The sequence below is a fragment of the Pipistrellus kuhlii genome, unplaced genomic scaffold (assembly GCF_014108245.1).
Source record: "Pipistrellus kuhlii isolate mPipKuh1 unplaced genomic scaffold, mPipKuh1.p scaffold_m20_p_14, whole genome shotgun sequence".
Classification (NCBI taxonomy): Eukaryota; Metazoa; Chordata; class Mammalia; order Chiroptera; family Vespertilionidae; genus Pipistrellus; species Pipistrellus kuhlii.
Window position 1 is genome coordinate 623,528 of NW_023425449.1, and position 16,663 is coordinate 640,190.

The window sequence follows — 16,663 nt, forward strand, 5'->3', positions numbered from 1 at the left end:
CCCAGTACAGCCTGGACACTGGCCTCCCTAGGGCACCCCACTTGGCAGCCCTGCCCCCCACTCTGCACACACACACACACACACACACACACACACACAGCACAGGGTCGTGTTTTATTGCCTTCAAGTGTCCAGAGCAGCTGACGGCCCTCAGACCCACGAATCCAAGGGGGTGCAGAGGGGTCAGTCCAGTGGTTAAAAGTACACCCGCCCCCACAGAAGGGGGGACAGGGAGGGGCGCAGGGAGGGAACATAGCCCTGGACCAGGCCTCAGAGACAGACATGGGACACGGAGACAGAGATCGGCACAGAGGGAAGCAGAGCAGGGAGGCAGGAGACGGGATGGATGGGACTGTGGCGGCCGGCCGGTGGACACAGGGAGGCAGACGGAGACAGATGGCAGGTAGGCAGGCTCAGGCGGGCTGACCCGGGAGGCAGGCACCCCAGGTGCCGGGAGAAAGGCTGGATGGAGGTGCGGGGAGGGGGGCGCCGGAGCGGCCTGGGGTGGCCCACACGAGGTCCAGGTGGCGGACCGTCTCAGCCCCACTGTGAGGGCGATGCCCTGGGGGTGCGGGACAGTCACCACGTGAGTCCCAGGACCAGGCTGGCCCTCCTGGGGGTGGGGGCGTGGAGACTGAGGCCCAGAGAGGGGACAGGGCAGTGGGGCAGGGCAGTGGGCCCGGCTGGGCTACATGACGCAGCACTTGGTCCGGGGCGCGTGCGGCTCCCGGAACCGCAGCCTCTGCTTCGGCCGGTACTTCTCCAGGTAGGTGAGCTGCTTGCTGTTGATGGCTCCGCGCCGCTTCCTGGGGAGACGGACAGGGTGGGGTCAGGGGGGACCTGCCTCGGCCCCCTGCCCGGCCCCAGGCAGTGCCAGGCCAGGAGTCCAGGCCACCACCCAGATCGCCCTCCTAGGCACCTGCCACCCCTCCCCCCCACACACACTGCCTTCAACCCTGGCCCTCGCCTCCTCCCGGCGGCCTGGACCTCCCTACCTCTACGGCCCCCACACCCACGAACCCCATGTCTACCCAGGTGGCAGCCCGCCCCCAGGCCATGGGCGCCTGAGAACAAAGCTCAAATCTGCTCCCGGGCGGGAGGACCCCCACGTGCCGTGGACTGGCTCTGGCCAATGACACGTGAGTGGAAGAGACACACATGTGCCCGGCGACTAGCAGCCAGACAGGTCTCATGAGCGGGGACACCGTGTGGTTCCCAGGGGCCGGGGCTGGGGCTGGGGGCTGCTCGGTACTGCAGCTCGGCCCAGCCTGTCCTGACTACAGGGGCCTCCCCTCCACCTCCCCTCCCCAGACTTCTGCCCAAGGGGAGGGGAGAGGGGGGAAGGGAACCACAATATGAGGCTGCATGAAGCTGGGGAGCCCCTTAAACCTGAACCCTGAGCTGTCACCAACCGCCCCCCCCCCCCCCCCCCCCGCAGCCACACTCACTGCCGGATGAACTGGATGGCGTCCTCGTACTTCATCCCGCTCTCGATGAGCGCCAGTGCCACGAGGACCGGGGCCCTGGGGGCAGACACGGCCCGTCACCCAGGCCCTGCCCCTGCCCAAGGCCACCGGCTGCAGAGCAGGCCCCCGCGGCCCTCCGCGGATGGCTGCCCCGCTCGCAGCTCAGGGCCACCACCTGGGCCCAAACCCTGCTTCCTCCCGGCCAGGCAACCTCTCTGTGCGGGCCGAGGACAAGAGCGGGATTCTCAGCGGTCCGCCTCGCTCGCCCGTCTGCCCTCTGCAAAGCGGGGCTGTCTCACGCGGACGCAGACTCTGTGTGTCCGCGGAGGGTGGGGCCCGAGGCTCAGGCGAAGCCGCCACCACAGCAGGAGGGAGTGGGGTCAGACTTCAGGAGGGACTTCCCGCCTGCGAGCCGGAGGCCCAGCCTGGGGACCCTCTGGAAGGGTCATCTGTGATGTGAGCGAGTCAGACCACGAGATCCCTGTGTCCACGCGCCCCTGCCCCGGCTCACCGTCCCAGGCCGGCCACGCAGTGCACGGCCACACAGCTGCCAGGGTCGTCGCAGAACTTGGCCTTCAGCAGGCTCAGCCAGTCCTCCACCACCTTGCCAGGCGGGGGCGCCCCGTCGTCAAAGGGCCAGTCCTGCAGAGGGGGGAGCCTGAGGACCCTGCGGTGGGGGGGGGGGCTCCCGGGCCTGTCTGTCCCCCGCCCCCAGACCCGCCTGCCTGGCTGCCTGGTCTACCCCGAGTCCTGCTGCTTCGGGGAAAAGGGGCCACGGGTCCCAGTGCCAGGAGGCCCTGCACGCCTGCCTCCATCCTGCCGGGCGCCCACACTGCACAGGGGGGACCCGGAACTGCACACTGGGAAGGGCAGAGGCGGGACTCAGCCTGGCCATGGGACCCCGAAGCTCCAGATCCTCTGCCCCCGTCACCAAGCAGAGGTTCCCAGGTGACCACCGCCCAAGACGGTCGTCCGTGGCCAGCACCCCCTGAGGGTCCCCAGGCACGGAGGGGCGGGGCGGGGCCTGCTGGGCACCCTTTGTGCCTCCAGCCACGTCAGGCAGCCCTGGCACAGCCTCCGCCCTCTGCGGGGATGGGGTCCCCAGGGCCAGGGACCAAGAAAACAGCCCAAGCTCCCTCTCCATGGCCTCCCAGTGGGGCTCTGGGCCCTGCCAGGTGCGCCTGCCCCGCCTCCTGCTGCTCCCGCTGCCCAGCAACAGGCCCGCACACAGGCCCCCACACAGGCCCCCACACAGACCCCCACACAGGCCCGCACACAGGCCCCCACACAGGCCCGGACACAGGCCCGCACACAGGCCCGCACACAGGCCCCCACACAGGCCCGGACACAGGCCCGCACACAGGCCCGCACACAGGCCCCCACACAGGCCCGCACACAGGCCCGCACACAGGCCCCCACACAGGCCCGCACACAGGCCCCGCACACAGGCCCGCACACAGGCCCGCACACAGGCCCCGCACACAGGCCCCGCACACAGGCCCGCACACAGGCCCGCACACAGGCCCCCACACAGGCCCCGCCCACACAGGCCCGCACACAGGCCCCACACAGGCCCCCACACAGGCCCGCACACAGGCCCCCACAGGCCCAACACAGGCCCGCACACAGGCCCCGCACACAGGCCCCCACACAGGCCCGCACAACAGGCCCCCACAAGGCCCCCCACACAGGCCCGCACACAGGCCCGACACAGGCCCACACACAGGCCCCCACAACAGGCCCCGCACACAGGCCCGCACACAGGCCCCCACACAGGCCCCCACACAGGCCCCCACACAGGCCCGCACACAGGCCCCCACACAGGCCCCACACAAGGCCCCGCACACAGGCCCCCACACCGGCCCCCACACAGGCCCCCACAACAGGCCCGCACACAGGCCCCGCACACAGGCCCGCACACAGGCCCCACACAGGCCCCCACACAGGCCGCACACAGGCCCGCACACAGGCCCGCACACAGGCCCCCACACAGGCCCCCACACAGGCCCGCACACAGGCCCCCACACACAGGCCCCGCACACAGGCCCGCACACAGGCCCCCGCACACAGGCCCGCACACAGGCCCGCACACAGGCCCGCACACAGGCCCGCACACAGGCCCCCCACACAGGCCCCGCACACAGGCCCGCACACAGGCCCCCACACAGGCCCGCACACAGGCCCCGCACACAGGCCCGCACACAGGCCCCCACACAGGCCCCCACACAGGCCCGCACACAGGCCCCGCACACAGGCCCCCCACACAGGCCCCCACACAGGCCCCCACACAGGCCCGCACACAGGCCCCGCACACAGGCCCCGCACACAGGCCCGCACACAGGCGGCCTGGCGGGGCAGGAGGCAGAGGATGCAGAGGGGAGGTGACTCCTTTGAGGTCACACAGCCCGAGGCCTGGGCCTCCCTGAGACATGTCCTAACACACGTGGCCCGGGCACAACCACACGGGGCGGCGGGCGGCAGGCAGGGAGACCGGTGCCTGCCTCACAGCGCTGTCCGGCCACCGAGAGCCCCGCCCCAGACAGGGAGCCGCGCCCCCGGACAGGGACCCTCGGGCACCACGGGGCGAGCTCACCACCACGGTGATGCCGTCCTTCTCCAGCAGGGCCTTGTCGTAGGTCACCTCGCACACGCGCACCACGGTGGTGGCCCCGTACTTCTTCAGGTCCTGCGGGGAGGGGGGAGGCAGGGCTGGGCGGGCTGCAGGGCTCAGGGGTGGAAGCCCCCACCACCACCACCACCACGAGAGGCAGGGCCCGGGGGAGGGCCGTGCCTGCCCCCCGGTCCCTCCTCACCCCGCTCAGCAATACAGATAGGCCAGGAGCCACGCAAACCCCAGGGGTGGCCTTTGGGCTTCGTGACTCCCGATGCCCCGGCCACTGCGCCCTGGCCCCTGGCCGCCAGCAGGAGGCGCCCCGCCCGGGCTCCTGGAGAGCAGCCTCCCGCCTGTGGCTTCCTCTGCCGGGCGCAGGGCCCAGGAAGACCAGGGACGGGGCACCCCCAGCCACGTGGGGGCCCCCAAGACCCCTCACTGGGCGGCCCTCCCAGCCGGGGGCTCGGATGGCCCGTCAAGGGGCACATCCAGACCCCACACTGGGGCCGAGAGCCTGGGAGGGGCAGACTCTGGGAGCAGGGCACCGGGGCAGCACGGCGGGCACAGTGGGCTGAGAGGGGGCAGGGGAAGCTGGGTCTGCACCCCAGCGGGGAAGCCTGGGAAAGGTCAGGGCAGTTCGCACCCAGCCCGGGATATTTATACCCGGGGAGCCATCCCCTCTGCCGGCCGCAGGGGCGGCTCCACCCCACCTGCTCCAGCAGCTATTTTGGGGGCGGTGAGGCATCAGCTGCTGGACAGGCTCGTCATGCGACAGGGACACTGGGCACAGCGAGGGCAGGGCCCCGCACGGCTGAGCAGTCAGAGCAGGAGGGTGCAGGCTCGGAGGCCATGGGCGCCTGGGTCCCTGTGCCTGCAGCAGAGGGTGCTGCCCCCCAACAGGCCAAAGCCTGGACCCCGAGCCTCACACTGACCCTTGACCCTCAACACAGACTGACCCTTGACCCTGGCCTCACTCTGAGCCCTGACCCTGGTCACACTGACCCTGACCCTGGTCACACTGACCCTGACCCCGGTCACACTGAGCCGTGACCCTGGTCACACGTGCGCGCTGACCCTGACCACAGGCTGAGGGCTGTGCCCAGTCTCCTCCTGGGTCCTATTATCACAAGGGCCTGAGGGGACAGCCCTCTGAGGGGCCCCCGGCCCATGTCCAGGGCGCCCACGGCCTCCCCACTCGATGCCCACGCTCCCTGCAGGCCCAGTCCCTGTGCAGGGAGGACCAGCGCCCGCTGCAGAGGGAAGAGGCAGCACAGCCGGGCCCTGGGAGCTCAGGGCTTCTCCAGGGCGGCTGTGAGGGACGGAGGCTCTGCAGCCACATGTGGCCACATCTGCTGGGGCTCCAACCCCCGTCGCCTGCCTGCCCTCGGAGTGGGCTGCGGCCCAGCCTCACCCACACACAGCAGCGCCAGGAGGCCCCGCCCAGCGCCTCACCGAGGCCTCACCAGAGCCTGGGCGCCCGGGGGCCTGCCGGGCCCTGACACCGGCCTCCACGTCACCCCACCCCTGCCTGACTCAAGGCTGTCAGGGCCGCGGCTCATCTGGGGGCCTCCCTCCTCCTCCCAGCTCAGCCTCTACAGAAGCCAAAGGCCAGCCAAGGGCGCAGGCTGCTCCCCCACTTCTGAGCCTGGTTCAGCAGCTGGAGTCCCCCTGCCCACCCGCCGGCCCCAGGAGCCCCCACCCCGAGCTCCCGGGGAGCCCCCCTTTGGGGATCCTGTTAACACTGGGCTGACAGGGACACAGCGGTCCCCGGAGGCCGAGGACGGTGGCGGGCGGCGCTCACCTCGATGAAGGTGCTGAGGGTGGCGTTGGTGGGGTTGTGCGTGATGAGGAACCGCATGTTCTTGTAGCTCACCTCCACGGGGGCCGGCCGGTTCATGCGGGCCATGGCAGTGCGGGACACGACCGGAGGAGCCCCCAGCCCCCCACCCCCGAGAACGGATCCCTGTGCTTTACAAAACCTGCCCCGCGCCCCGCACAAATATTGTGCAGATACCTGGGAGCGGGCAGGACGCGGGGTACTTAGAATACAAAACGCAGCTCTTTAAAAAAGGAAAAGCAGACCCAGCCCCCGCCCTCCCGCCTCAGAGACGGGTCATTACAAAAGGGCAGAGAGAAATGTCAACCGAAACTCAGCCAAGAAAACGGCAGAAAGCCCGAGTCAGTCTGGCTGCGGGGTCCGTGTCCGGCGCGGTGCCCGTGGCTGGGGACGTGGTCCCGGCATCTGTGGACGGTGGCCAACCCCCTTCTCTCAAAGGCGGGCCCCGAGCCCCAGGGACCGGAGGAAGCCGGACTGGAGCAGAACCAGCAGGCCTGCTTGGCGGGGGCGCAGGCGGCAGCTCGGAGCTCAGTCCTCCGTCACGCTACCCCATGGGGGCTCGGCGAGGCCTGGCAGGGCGCGGGCAGCTCAGGCGGGCGCCATCGGCGGGCGAGGGCAATGGTGGGGGCCAGAGGCGCGGGGCCCCTCAGCAGCGGGCACCGCGATGCTGGACCCGGCAGAGCTCAGAGCTGCCCCTCCCGGTCCTCTCCATGGAGCCCAGGCCGGTCGGCGGGCGATGTCTGCGGACAGAGGGAAGGAGGAATGAGACAGAGGCCACGGCCCCCTGCCTCCTGAGGGGGTGTCGGCCGCTCCCCCGCCTCCCCCCATCCCGGCCCCGAGTGCAGCACAGAAAGGACAGCCCCTGCCAGGCTGAGCCAGGCCCTGAGGGGACAGGAAGCCCCTGGACAGAGCAGAGAGGGAGAGAGGGAGGGAGGGAGTGAGGGAGGGAGGGAGGGGGAAGAGGGGGTCAGGGTCCCTCTCACACCCAGGACAGGCCCCTGCCCGCTGTGGCACTCCTGAGCCAGATGATTCTGGGGCGGCCGGTCCTCAGGGACAGGTCAGCCGGAGGCACTGGGACCCCTTGAGGGAGGGGAAGGAGACCCCACTCAGCACCAACCACCGCAAATGTCTCTGCCCAGCTGCTGTGCCCACAGGGCTGGCGGGCACCGAGTAAACAAGCCGGCTCTGCCCTCCGGGAGCCCAGAGCGCAGCCAGCGGGTGCCCTCAGGCACATGCCCAGGTGGCGACAGCACAGGTGGCCAGGAGCAGGGTCACTGCCGGACCACAGGCGCCATCAGTCCCTGCACCCCGTCTCCCCCTCTCGGGGCCCCACCCACAGCAGCAGCCCCACTCACACCCCACATGTGGGCCGAGGGCCTTGGGTATGCCCCTGCCTCGGTTTCCCCATCTGCACAATGAGAGGCCAAACAGGATGCCCCTAAGGCCCCTCCGCTGTGACCCGGGCGCTATGCCTGCGCTCCTAGCCGCTCCCCCAGCTCATTGGTCTCCGTGCCCCAACTCACCACCTCTTACCTCTGCCCTCGCCCCTGCACCCCCTTCTCCGGCTGCCCGCTAGGTGCAGGGAGGGCCCACAGCCTGAGACCCGGGATGTTCTGGGCCAGCTCTGCTGGGCTCCTGGGCTCAGAGCAGATGCTGCCCCCTGTGGGGACCCCAGGGGCATACCCAGGAGGGTTAAGCAGGGGTGTGGTGCCCCAGGAGGGGGAGGAAGGCAGAGAGGAACCCTGCCCTGGCTCGGCCGTACCGCCTGCATCCCGCAGCCCAGGAGAGACAGCTGTGGACGCCAGAACGATCAGCGAACAAACACCTGTGCCTCCTGGGGCAGCGGAGGTCCCGTGTGCATGTGTGTGTGCGTGTGCGTGTGTGTGCGCGTGTGCATGTGTGTTTACTAGCATGGAGAAGGGCCCAGGGAAGCCACTGGCCTCCAGGCCTTTCTCTGAGGGGCCGACCACCACCTCCTGCCCGCGTGGCTGGGCACCTGGGAGACCCTGTGGGTGGCAGCGGTAGGCTGGCTCTGCTGCCCGGGACCCAGGGCAGAGCCACCCACATTCCTGCCCACTTGAGCCTCAAGTTGCCACCGGCCAGTGGGTCAGAGTCAGACTGGCCAGGGCAGGGGGTCTGGGCAGAGGTTGGACCAAGGCCCCCCCCCCCCCATTTGTCTCTGAAGCTCGGGGCTCCCAGCCCCAGGTGGGAGCCAATGAAGACGCCCCGGGGCTCCGCAGGGCCACCCCAGGGAGGGCCCTCCCCGCACACACCGCCCCCTGAGGTCAGGGAGCAGGATCCCCAGCGCAGACCAAGCCCCCCAGCCACCACCCCAGCCCCCGGAGCCTGAGCCATCCCTCCCGGACACCCCCCATGCCCTCCTGAGGGCCCCCCCCCATCTAGAAGGACTGTCTCTGGAGACCTGTTGGGGCCCAGCAGCGTCCCGCCTGCAGAGAGGAGCAGGCGGGGGCCCGGGGACCAGAAGTTCCAGTTTCCTCAAGCTCAAGTCCAGGGACAAGCACAACTCCCAGCCGTTTCCGGAGGGGGATGGGGGCCGGACTCCGTCCCCCTGGTCTCAGCCGATGAGGAGGGCCGCCCCTGGGCCCAGAGCCCCTCGGACCCAGAGCCGGGGGACCAGGCACAGGCGCCCGGGAGGAGGCAGGGACGGGAGCCGGACCGGGCAGCGCTGCCCGGGGCGGGGCGGAGGCCGGGTCCGGGGCGGCGCCCCCCGGGGCGGGGCTGGGGTCCTCCCGGCACGCCCCCCGCCCGCGGCCCCGCTCACCCAGCGCGCAGGCGTCCCGCCGCCTCCATCCGCGGCCGGGCGGCCGGGCGGCCGGACGGAGCGGCCGGCGGGCGCGGGGCAGGACGGGCGCCGCTCCGGACCCGCCGCGGCCGCTATTTATGGCGCCGGCGTCACGTGGGCGGGGGCCTGACCGGCCGGCGACCTGCGGCGGCCGCACCTGCCGCCTAAATATACCCGCGGCCGCAGACAAAGGCCGAGGCCGAGGAGGCGCGGGAGGAAGGGGAAGCGCAAGGGCAGAGGGAGGCGCTGGCCGGGGGCGGGGCGCCTGCCTCCCGCTCCGCCCGCCCGGACCCTGGGCTCCCAGAGCGGTCCACAGCCGGCTGGGGAGTCCGGGGCGGGGGATCCGGGGGAATCAGGGGGGCCTGGGGGGACCAGGGGGACCTGGGGGATCAGGGGGGCCTGGGGGGACCTGGGGGATCAGGGGGGCCTGGGGGGACCAGGGGGGCCTGGGGGGATCAGGGGGGCCTGGGGGATCAGGGGGGCCTGGGGGAGTCAGGGGGGCAAGGGAATCCCAGGGCCTGGGGAGATCAGGGGGGCCTGGGGGGATCAGGGGGGCCTGGGGGGATCAGGGCGGCCTGGGGGATCAGGGGGGCGAGGGGAATCCTGGGGGGGGGGCGGGGGGAATCCGGGGGGGGGGCGAGGGGAATCCTGGGGGGGGGGCCTGGGGGATCCGGTGGGCGGGGGAATCCCGGGGCCTGGGGAGATCAGGGGGGCCTGGGGGGATCCGGGGGGGCAGGGGAATCCTGGGGCCTGGGGAGATCAGGGGGGCCTGGGGGGATCCGGTGGGCGGGGGAATCCCGGGGCCTGGGGAGATCAGGGGGGCGAGGGGAATCCGGGGGACTGGGGGGATCAGGGGAGCCTGGGGGGAGCAGGGGGGCGAGGGGAATCCTGGGGGGGACTGGGGGGATCAGGGGGCCAGGGGGAATCCGGGGGGCCCTGGGGGGATCAGGGGGCCTGGGGGGATCCGGGGGGCAGGGGAATCCCGGGGCCTGGGGAGATCAGGGGGGCGGGGGGAGATCAGAGGGGCGGAGGGATGGTGGGGGGGGGAAGCCGGAGGGGGAGGGGGGAAGCGTGGCTCCTGGGGGCCCTTAGCACAGACCAGCGTTTTCTTGTTTATTTGTTGTTTTAAATATATTTTGATTGATGTCAGAAAAGAAGGGGGGGGGCATGGATCGGCTGCTCCCGCAGACCCCACACTAGGGATGGAGCCCGCACTCTGAGCGGGCATCCAGCCGTGACCTCCTGGTTCCTAAGTTGATGCCCAACTACTGCGCCAGCCATGCCCGCCGGGCGCGGAAGGTGCACAGAGGCTGCCCCTGGCCCCGGGGTAACCAGGCTGACGCCCCAGGACGAGGCTCTGCCTGCCTGCCCTGAGGCCCACCTGCTCGGCTCCGGCCGCACGCTGAGGACCCCGCGGCCGCCTGAGCACCTGCTGTGTGCTCCACAGCCGTCCCTCCCCGACCTCTGCGGGGAGTGGAGGAAGGGAGGTGCTGGGCCACGCACAGGCCCACAGGAAGGCGTGAGCCGGGTGGGGTCTCCACATCTGCTTGTCCTCCAGGGCTCAGTCAAGACGCCCCTCTCGGGAGCCCCGCCAGGATTTTCCCAGCAAAACCGTCCCCGGGGGTCCTGGCGTGGCTCCCCCATGCAAGTGCTCCTGGGACAGGAGCCCCAAGAGCGAGCGCACTGAGGTGATGGTCCGCACCCTACCTGCCCGGCCAGCCCAGAGGCCCTCAGAAACGGGGGCCCAGCCGAAACCGGTTTGGCTCAGTGGATAGAGCGTCGGTCTGCGGACTGAAAGGTCCCAGGTTCGATTCCGGTCAAGGGCATGTACATTGGTTGCAGGCACACCCCCAGTATGGGGTGTGCAGGAGGCAGCTGGTCGATGTTTCTCTCTCATCGACGTTTCTAGCTCTCTATCCCTCTCCCTTTCTCTTTGTGGAAAAGTAATAAAATATATATATTTTAAAAATCCACCCTTGCAGAAGTTTGGATTTAGGTGAGGGATGGTGGATACAAAAGAAAGAAAGGAAGAAAGAAAGAAAGAGAGAGAGAGAGAGAGAGAGAGAGAGAGAGAGAGAGAGAGAGAGAGAGAGAGAAAGGAAGGAAGGAGGAAGGAGGGAGGAAGGGAGGAAGGAAGGAAGAAAGAAAGAAAAAGAAAGAAAGAAAAAAAAAGAAAGAAAGAAAGAAAGGAAGGAAGGAAGAAAGAAAAATGGGGGGCCGGGAGGGAAGACCCCTGGAACACGGGTCCCAGGAGGCCGGGCCTGGCTGGGAAGCCTGCTCTGAGCCCAGCCCAGTGCCCAGACAGCCCGCCTGGCCCTGCAATCAGCAGCCAACTCCGCGGGGCCCCTGGCCAGCACCCCTCCAGTGCTCATCTGGGCCTGCCGTGGCTGTGGCCATGGCCATGGCCTCTGGGCGGCAGGGCCTCCAGGCAGATGAGACAGCTCCACCCACCAGCCTCCTCCTCCCTCGTTCCAGTGACCATCCCCTCGGGCTCAGGGATCCTGTGCCCAGGACCCAGAACCCACCCTAATGCTCAAGCTGCAAACCTGGGCCCCACAGCCCTATCCCCCCTCGCAGGGGCACCCACCCGGGCGGCCTGGGGGGCACCTGCTCTCCTGGCACGGCCCCAAGCCCTTCAGAGAAATCTATTTTTATCGGGCAGGAGCCGTTCCTGGCACCCTCCCAGCACCAGCCCAGTCCGCACGCTGCTAGGGGGCCTAAAGGGGAGACCTGGGCGGTCCGAGCCCTCCCAACCCCCCAGCCCCCAGGAAACCCTCCCAGAGCCCTCCCCTGCTGCCCCCACCTCCCTGACCAATGGCCGCTGCCTCCTTCCCCCGTGCCGTCCTGTCCCCTCTCCCTCCAGCCTCATGCCCTTCAGAGTGCAGAGTCCCTGCCCCTGGGAAGGCGGACCTAGAGGTTGTCAAACCCCCCCCCCACCCGACCACGCAGAGCTGGCAGCAGGAGGGCCCCCACTTGTTGTGGACAAGTGACCCGGCGTCCTGGGCAGAGGTCCAGATCTGGGAGATGTCCAAGCCCGTCACGGGATCTCAGCCCCAAGGTCCAGAGGAACCTCAGAGGTCACCTACGCCGTCTAATCCCCCGTGCACCCCCCGGCTCGCTCGCCGCTCCTTGGCAGTGCCTCCCGCCTTCGGGCAGCTCCCCAAGTCATCAGCCCCTCCCTCCAGCGCCTCCCAGAGCTCCCTGCCGGAGAGGGACCAGGCAGGCGCTGCAGAGGCCCAGTGGGTGGATCAGGCAATCAGGATAGGCTTCCTGGAGGAGGTGGCCAGGGGAGAGACAGGCTGCTCCTGAGACCCGGAACGGCACCATCGGGGCCTGCCTGCTCTCTTGGGCAGGTGGAGACACTCGGGAGGCGGCCCCCCTCGCTGGTCCCGGCACCCCGCTGTGGCCCCGAGGCCGAGCTGTAGGAAGCTGGGGCCTGGCACCGTTCTACCCGCCGGGATCTCGAGGTGGAGAAGGCGCTCCCGAGCTTACAGCCGACCCCCAGCGCCGCCCCTCGCCACGCGTGGGGCTTCCGTGGTGACCGAGGGCCGTGGTGCCGACCGGCCACCACGTGCCTGCCCGCCGCACCCACCTCACTCACGTGCGTCAGCCACCAGCACTGCTGGGCAGGAGGGGGAGCCCAGGCTCCCCGCGCCCACGGCCGGAACCCGGCAGGAGGAGGCGCTGGCCTCTGGCTTGGATACCGGGGCCCCGCGGGGGGAGTGAGCCCCCTGACAGCTAGTGCCCATCTGAGCTGCGCTCACAGCCACCTGAGCGGCGTGGCCTGCTTTTAGGTGAAGGTTGTTGGGTCGAACAGATTAGAAGCTCCTTCATATGGGGGCGGGGGGTGTCTGTGTCCCTGAGGGGGGACAGGTTACACGACCCCACAGGGTGCTGAATGGGTCACAGGTTTGCACTGGGCAGGAGAGGGTGTGGCTGAATCCGTCTCGACTAGTGGCCAAGCCACCGTGGACCACGTGTGGCAGCAGCCCCTGCCCCCAGCACCACCGAGGACGCAGGATAACGGGGTGACCTGGGCCAGCCCCCGCAGGCCATCCTGGAGCCCTCATTCACAAGCCCTGACTCCACTCCCCAAGAGAGCTGTGGCCCGCTGACTCTTCACCTGACCGCCCGCATTCAGCAAGAAGGACGCGGGCCCCAGGGCCGAAAGCCAGGCCGGTCCCCGCTGCCCTGCGACCCCCTCCTGTCCCACGAGGCCGGACGCTGCGGGCCCACCAGGCTCCTCGCCCCCCGCAGGCTCAGCAGGAAGGCCTGGGTCCCGGCCCTGCTGCTCTTGAGGTCTGCCCCGGGGTGGCGACTCCCAGGCCTCTGGCCATCCCCTTCCACACCCCGGCCCCCCCATCCGGGGCCCTGAGCCCGCCGGAAGCCTCCGCCACTCACCCGAGTCCCAGTCCTGGAGTCCCTCGGCGCCGCGCCCCCAGCCTGGCTTTATCCCTGCCGACTGCCCGCCTCCCGCGTCAGGCCCAGACCCCCGCCCGCCCCGATCGGCGGGAGGCTGGGGCGCTGGCAGGGGCAGCCGGGAGGTTCCCGCGGCCCAGCCTGTGGCTCCCGCCCCCGAGCGCGACCATCAGCTGGGCTGGGGGGGCTGGGACACAGGTCTGAGGTCGCAGGGAGCACCCTGGTCCCAGGAGGAGGGAGGAAAGGCCCTCCCCCTCGGGGCCGGCTCCAGGGCCCTCCGGGGGCAGGGCAGTCCCCAGGGCCCTGTAACTGCAGGAGCCAGAGCTGGAGGGGCAGGAGGGCAGGAGGTGCCGGCACCGAGCCAGGAGGGGGGAGCCCGGGCACCAAGGAATTGTCCAGGCTTGCAGCTGGAGGGAGGAGGGAGAGGCGAGGGGCAGGCGGAGAGGGGGCAGCCTAAGCCCTCCCAGGGATCTGTCCTGTCTCCCTACCTGCTGGGGGCTGGGAGGGGGTCCTGGTCCCCTCCTTGCTCACGCCAGCACACCCACCGGCCCACCCAGAAGCGGCCTCCCTCAGCCTAAGCCCCCGCCCCGCCTGCCCCGCCTGCCCCGCCCGCCCCGCCTGCCCCGGGGCCGAAGGGTCGCTGGGTCCAGGTAGCAGCCCCGTTTCCCAAGCGCCTTCGGCCCATCCTGTAGCGGCCACTTCCTCTGGAGGAAGGAGGGTGAGGTCAGCCGGGGGACTCGCCCGTCCCGCCAGGCCTGGGCCGGCTCTGAGGAAGTGGGAACCCTCCGTGGGGGGAGGCGCTGTTCCTGCTCCGGCCAAGGTCAGCGCCCCTCCCCCAGGATGCCGGCGGTCACGGGGCCAGCAGGGAGGGGAGGCCTCTCCCCTCACCCTGGCTGGGGTGCGGGGGATCCCAGGCCAGTCAGCCCCTGAAGTGACACTGGGGGAGCAGAGGGCGGCCACCAAGAAGTCCATGCTTGCTCTGCCCCCAGGGAGTGAAGGGGGCAATAGCAGGAGGAGGGGCACCCTCGTGCACCCGGCCTCCCACCCGTCGGAGCCCCTGAGGGCAGGGCACGTCCAGCCCCCGGGGGGCCTCCCCAGGCGGAGACAAACCCTGAGGTCACCCTCCGCAGCCGGCAGGACAGCCATGACAGCGGCCGCGTCCTCACACTGCGGGCCCCATCCAGTCTCCCTCCCCAGCACCCCCCTCACCTCTGAGACGGGTGCCCACCTTCCTGAGGCAGGGGCCCTGAGGGTGCCCAGAGGGTGAACCGTCTGGCAGAGCCTCCCACGGCCCCTGGCCCAGCCCAGCCCGGGGTGGCTGCACGGGTCCGTGGTCCCAAAGCCTCACCTTCATTCCCCGGGGTCCTAGTCTCACCCTCAACCCCGTCTGCACTCGCACACCCCGGCTGACCCCAGGCAGACCCTGGGCTGACCCCTGTGCCCACCTCCCAGCTCTCCTCCTGGGCCTCCGCGGCTGGCACCGGCTCCTGGCACGCACACCCCTTCTCCAAGGCCCCGGAGGCCGTGCCCGGAACGGGCATGGCGTGCCAGCGGACGTGGAGTTTGGAGACCCACTTGGAACTTCTGGCTCCTCAGAGGCCTCTCCCAGGGCCCCGCCCCCTCAGCTGTCCAAGAATGAGGAGGCCCCCCTCCCGGCCCCCCGAAAGCCAGCTCAGGGCCTCTGGCTCACCAGGCATCGCCCACCCTTCCTGCGAGGCTCAGACAGGACCCTCCGCAGGCACAGGGGCCCCAGGGCTCACACCGGGCCCTGGGCTGGTGCCCGGCCCAGCGGGTCCCTGTGGCCTGGCAGTCCCTCTCACTGGCCGGCCGGAGGCTGCCCACCCAGCCCTTGCCCACAAGGCGAGAAACAGGAACTGCACCCCCAGGTGCCAGCCCTCGGGTGCCTACGAGGGTGCATGCTCTGGAGGACGGGGGTGGGCACACTCTCGAGGGGTGGCCCCCTGAAGCCTGCTCTGCAGCGAGGCCTGGGAACTCACTGGACTCCATGCCCCACCTGCATGGACCCCAGCCCCTTTACCGAGGGCAGTGGCGGCTCCTGGGGACCCCGGGCGGCGCGGGGACAGGCCCGAGCGGGGAAGGCTGTCCGCTTGCAGCCAGCACGCAGGCCTGGCAGCCCCTCCTGCCAGCTCACCTGGGCAGCACCCCAGACAGGCAGCCATCCCAATGCCCACCCAGCCACTGTGCCCACTCGGGAGAGGAGCAAGCTGGCCGGTCCTCGGACTCGCTGCCCTGTCAGCAGGGTGCCCGGGGCCTGGTGGGCCCCCGTGGCTGGAGAGTCAGGAGCATGGGCGGCCCACGGCTCTGAGTCCACGCTCAGCCCCCGCCCGGCCCACCCGGCCTCACGCACCCCGCAATGGCCCTTCCCTACCCCGTGTCCTGTCCTGTGAAGTGGGGCGCGAGGACCCCACATCTACCCCCAACACAGTCCTGGGAGGCACAGTCGCCCCGTTTTTGAGGCCGGGGCTATGGGGTCCTGACTTGCCTCAGGCCACACAGCTGGGGGCGGGGCCAGAACCGAGGCCGCCCAGGGTGGCACTTTCTCTGTGTTTTGCTTCTTCAGACACTGAGCCCAGGAAGGCCCAGGAACCCCCCCCCAGACCCGCTCTATTCGCTGAAATCCCGCCCCTGCCCGCCTGGAGCACTGGGCGGCGGAATGGGGGGCAGGGGGGGCAGACAGAGGAAGGGGCGAAAGTGGCGGGGCCGGGCTGCTGGCCACGGGCCAGGTGGACGCACGTCAGAGGGGCTGCGGGAGCCGCGGGAAAGAGCCCTGACCTGGCCACGGAGGCCACGTCCAAAATAGCCGCCCGCGCCCTGCAGGCCCGCCAGCGAGCGCTCCGCCAGGCTGCCCGCGGGCGGGAGGGCACGGCTATTTCTGGGCTGGCCTGGCAGCGAGATGCAGACCAGCCCCGTGCCCCCAAAGAGCCAGTGCAAACGAGGCAGCTGAGGCCCAGAGGCGGGTGCTGCCCCCGGACACACAGCTTAGGGGCCCACAGCACCCCCAGAGACCAGGACCTGCTGGGGACCCTCCTGCTGCCCTCTGCTCTCTGACCCCTCATCTGAGGAAGAGCGTGGGGCCAGGACAGATGGGGGACTCACTATAGGGCTGGCCAAGCTGTGCCCACAGCACCCCTCTGACCCCGAGACTCCGGGAGCCCCTTAGGAGCAAGGACCTCACCCCGCCACCCGGAGGGAGGAACCAGGGACAGATCCCCGCGAAGAGGGAACGGGCCACACATACCAGACGAGGCCAGGCCCTGCGCCCCACCTCATCCCCCGCAGCACTCACCTGCGAGGAGGCGCCTGCTGGGCAGACGGCGTGCCCCTGCCCGCACCCCGCCAGCCGCGCCCTCTGCACTCTAAGAAGGCCCCCACGCGGGCAGGAGCCGGGCAGGGCGATAATCCTATTTGCAGGCTTTAGCCCAGAGCCTGCTCCGCCCGGCGACACTGCGGGCCGGGAGGGCTCCTCAGGCCTGCAGACGGAGCTACAATTCCCAGCACGTGACATG

General features: G+C 70.2%; 1 protein-coding gene across 5 annotated transcripts; it reads right to left on the bottom strand.

The window, feature by feature from the left end:
- Positions 1-95: 95 nt before the first annotated feature.
- Positions 96-16,465, bottom strand: PTP4A3 (protein tyrosine phosphatase 4A3). 5 transcript variants are annotated; one of them, XM_045581253.1, is made up of 6 exons: positions 16,444-16,465; positions 5,879-6,654; positions 4,060-4,152; positions 1,978-2,108; positions 1,449-1,523; positions 96-806 (listed from the first exon to the last, which is right to left on the bottom strand). In XM_045581253.1, exons 2-6 carry the CDS (start codon positions 5,981-5,983, stop codon positions 689-691), a joined length of 522 nt encoding a protein of 173 aa, XP_045437209.1. In that variant the 5' UTR covers positions 5,984-6,654; positions 16,444-16,465; the 3' UTR covers positions 96-688. The 5 variants fall into 5 exon arrangements, with proteins under 5 accessions (XP_045437209.1, XP_045437208.1, XP_045437206.1 ...); XM_045581252.1 differs by lacking the exon at positions 16,444-16,465 and adding an exon at positions 13,119-13,141; XM_045581250.1 differs by lacking the exon at positions 16,444-16,465 and adding an exon at positions 8,697-8,916.
- Between the last annotated feature and the right edge of the window lie 198 nt (positions 16,466-16,663).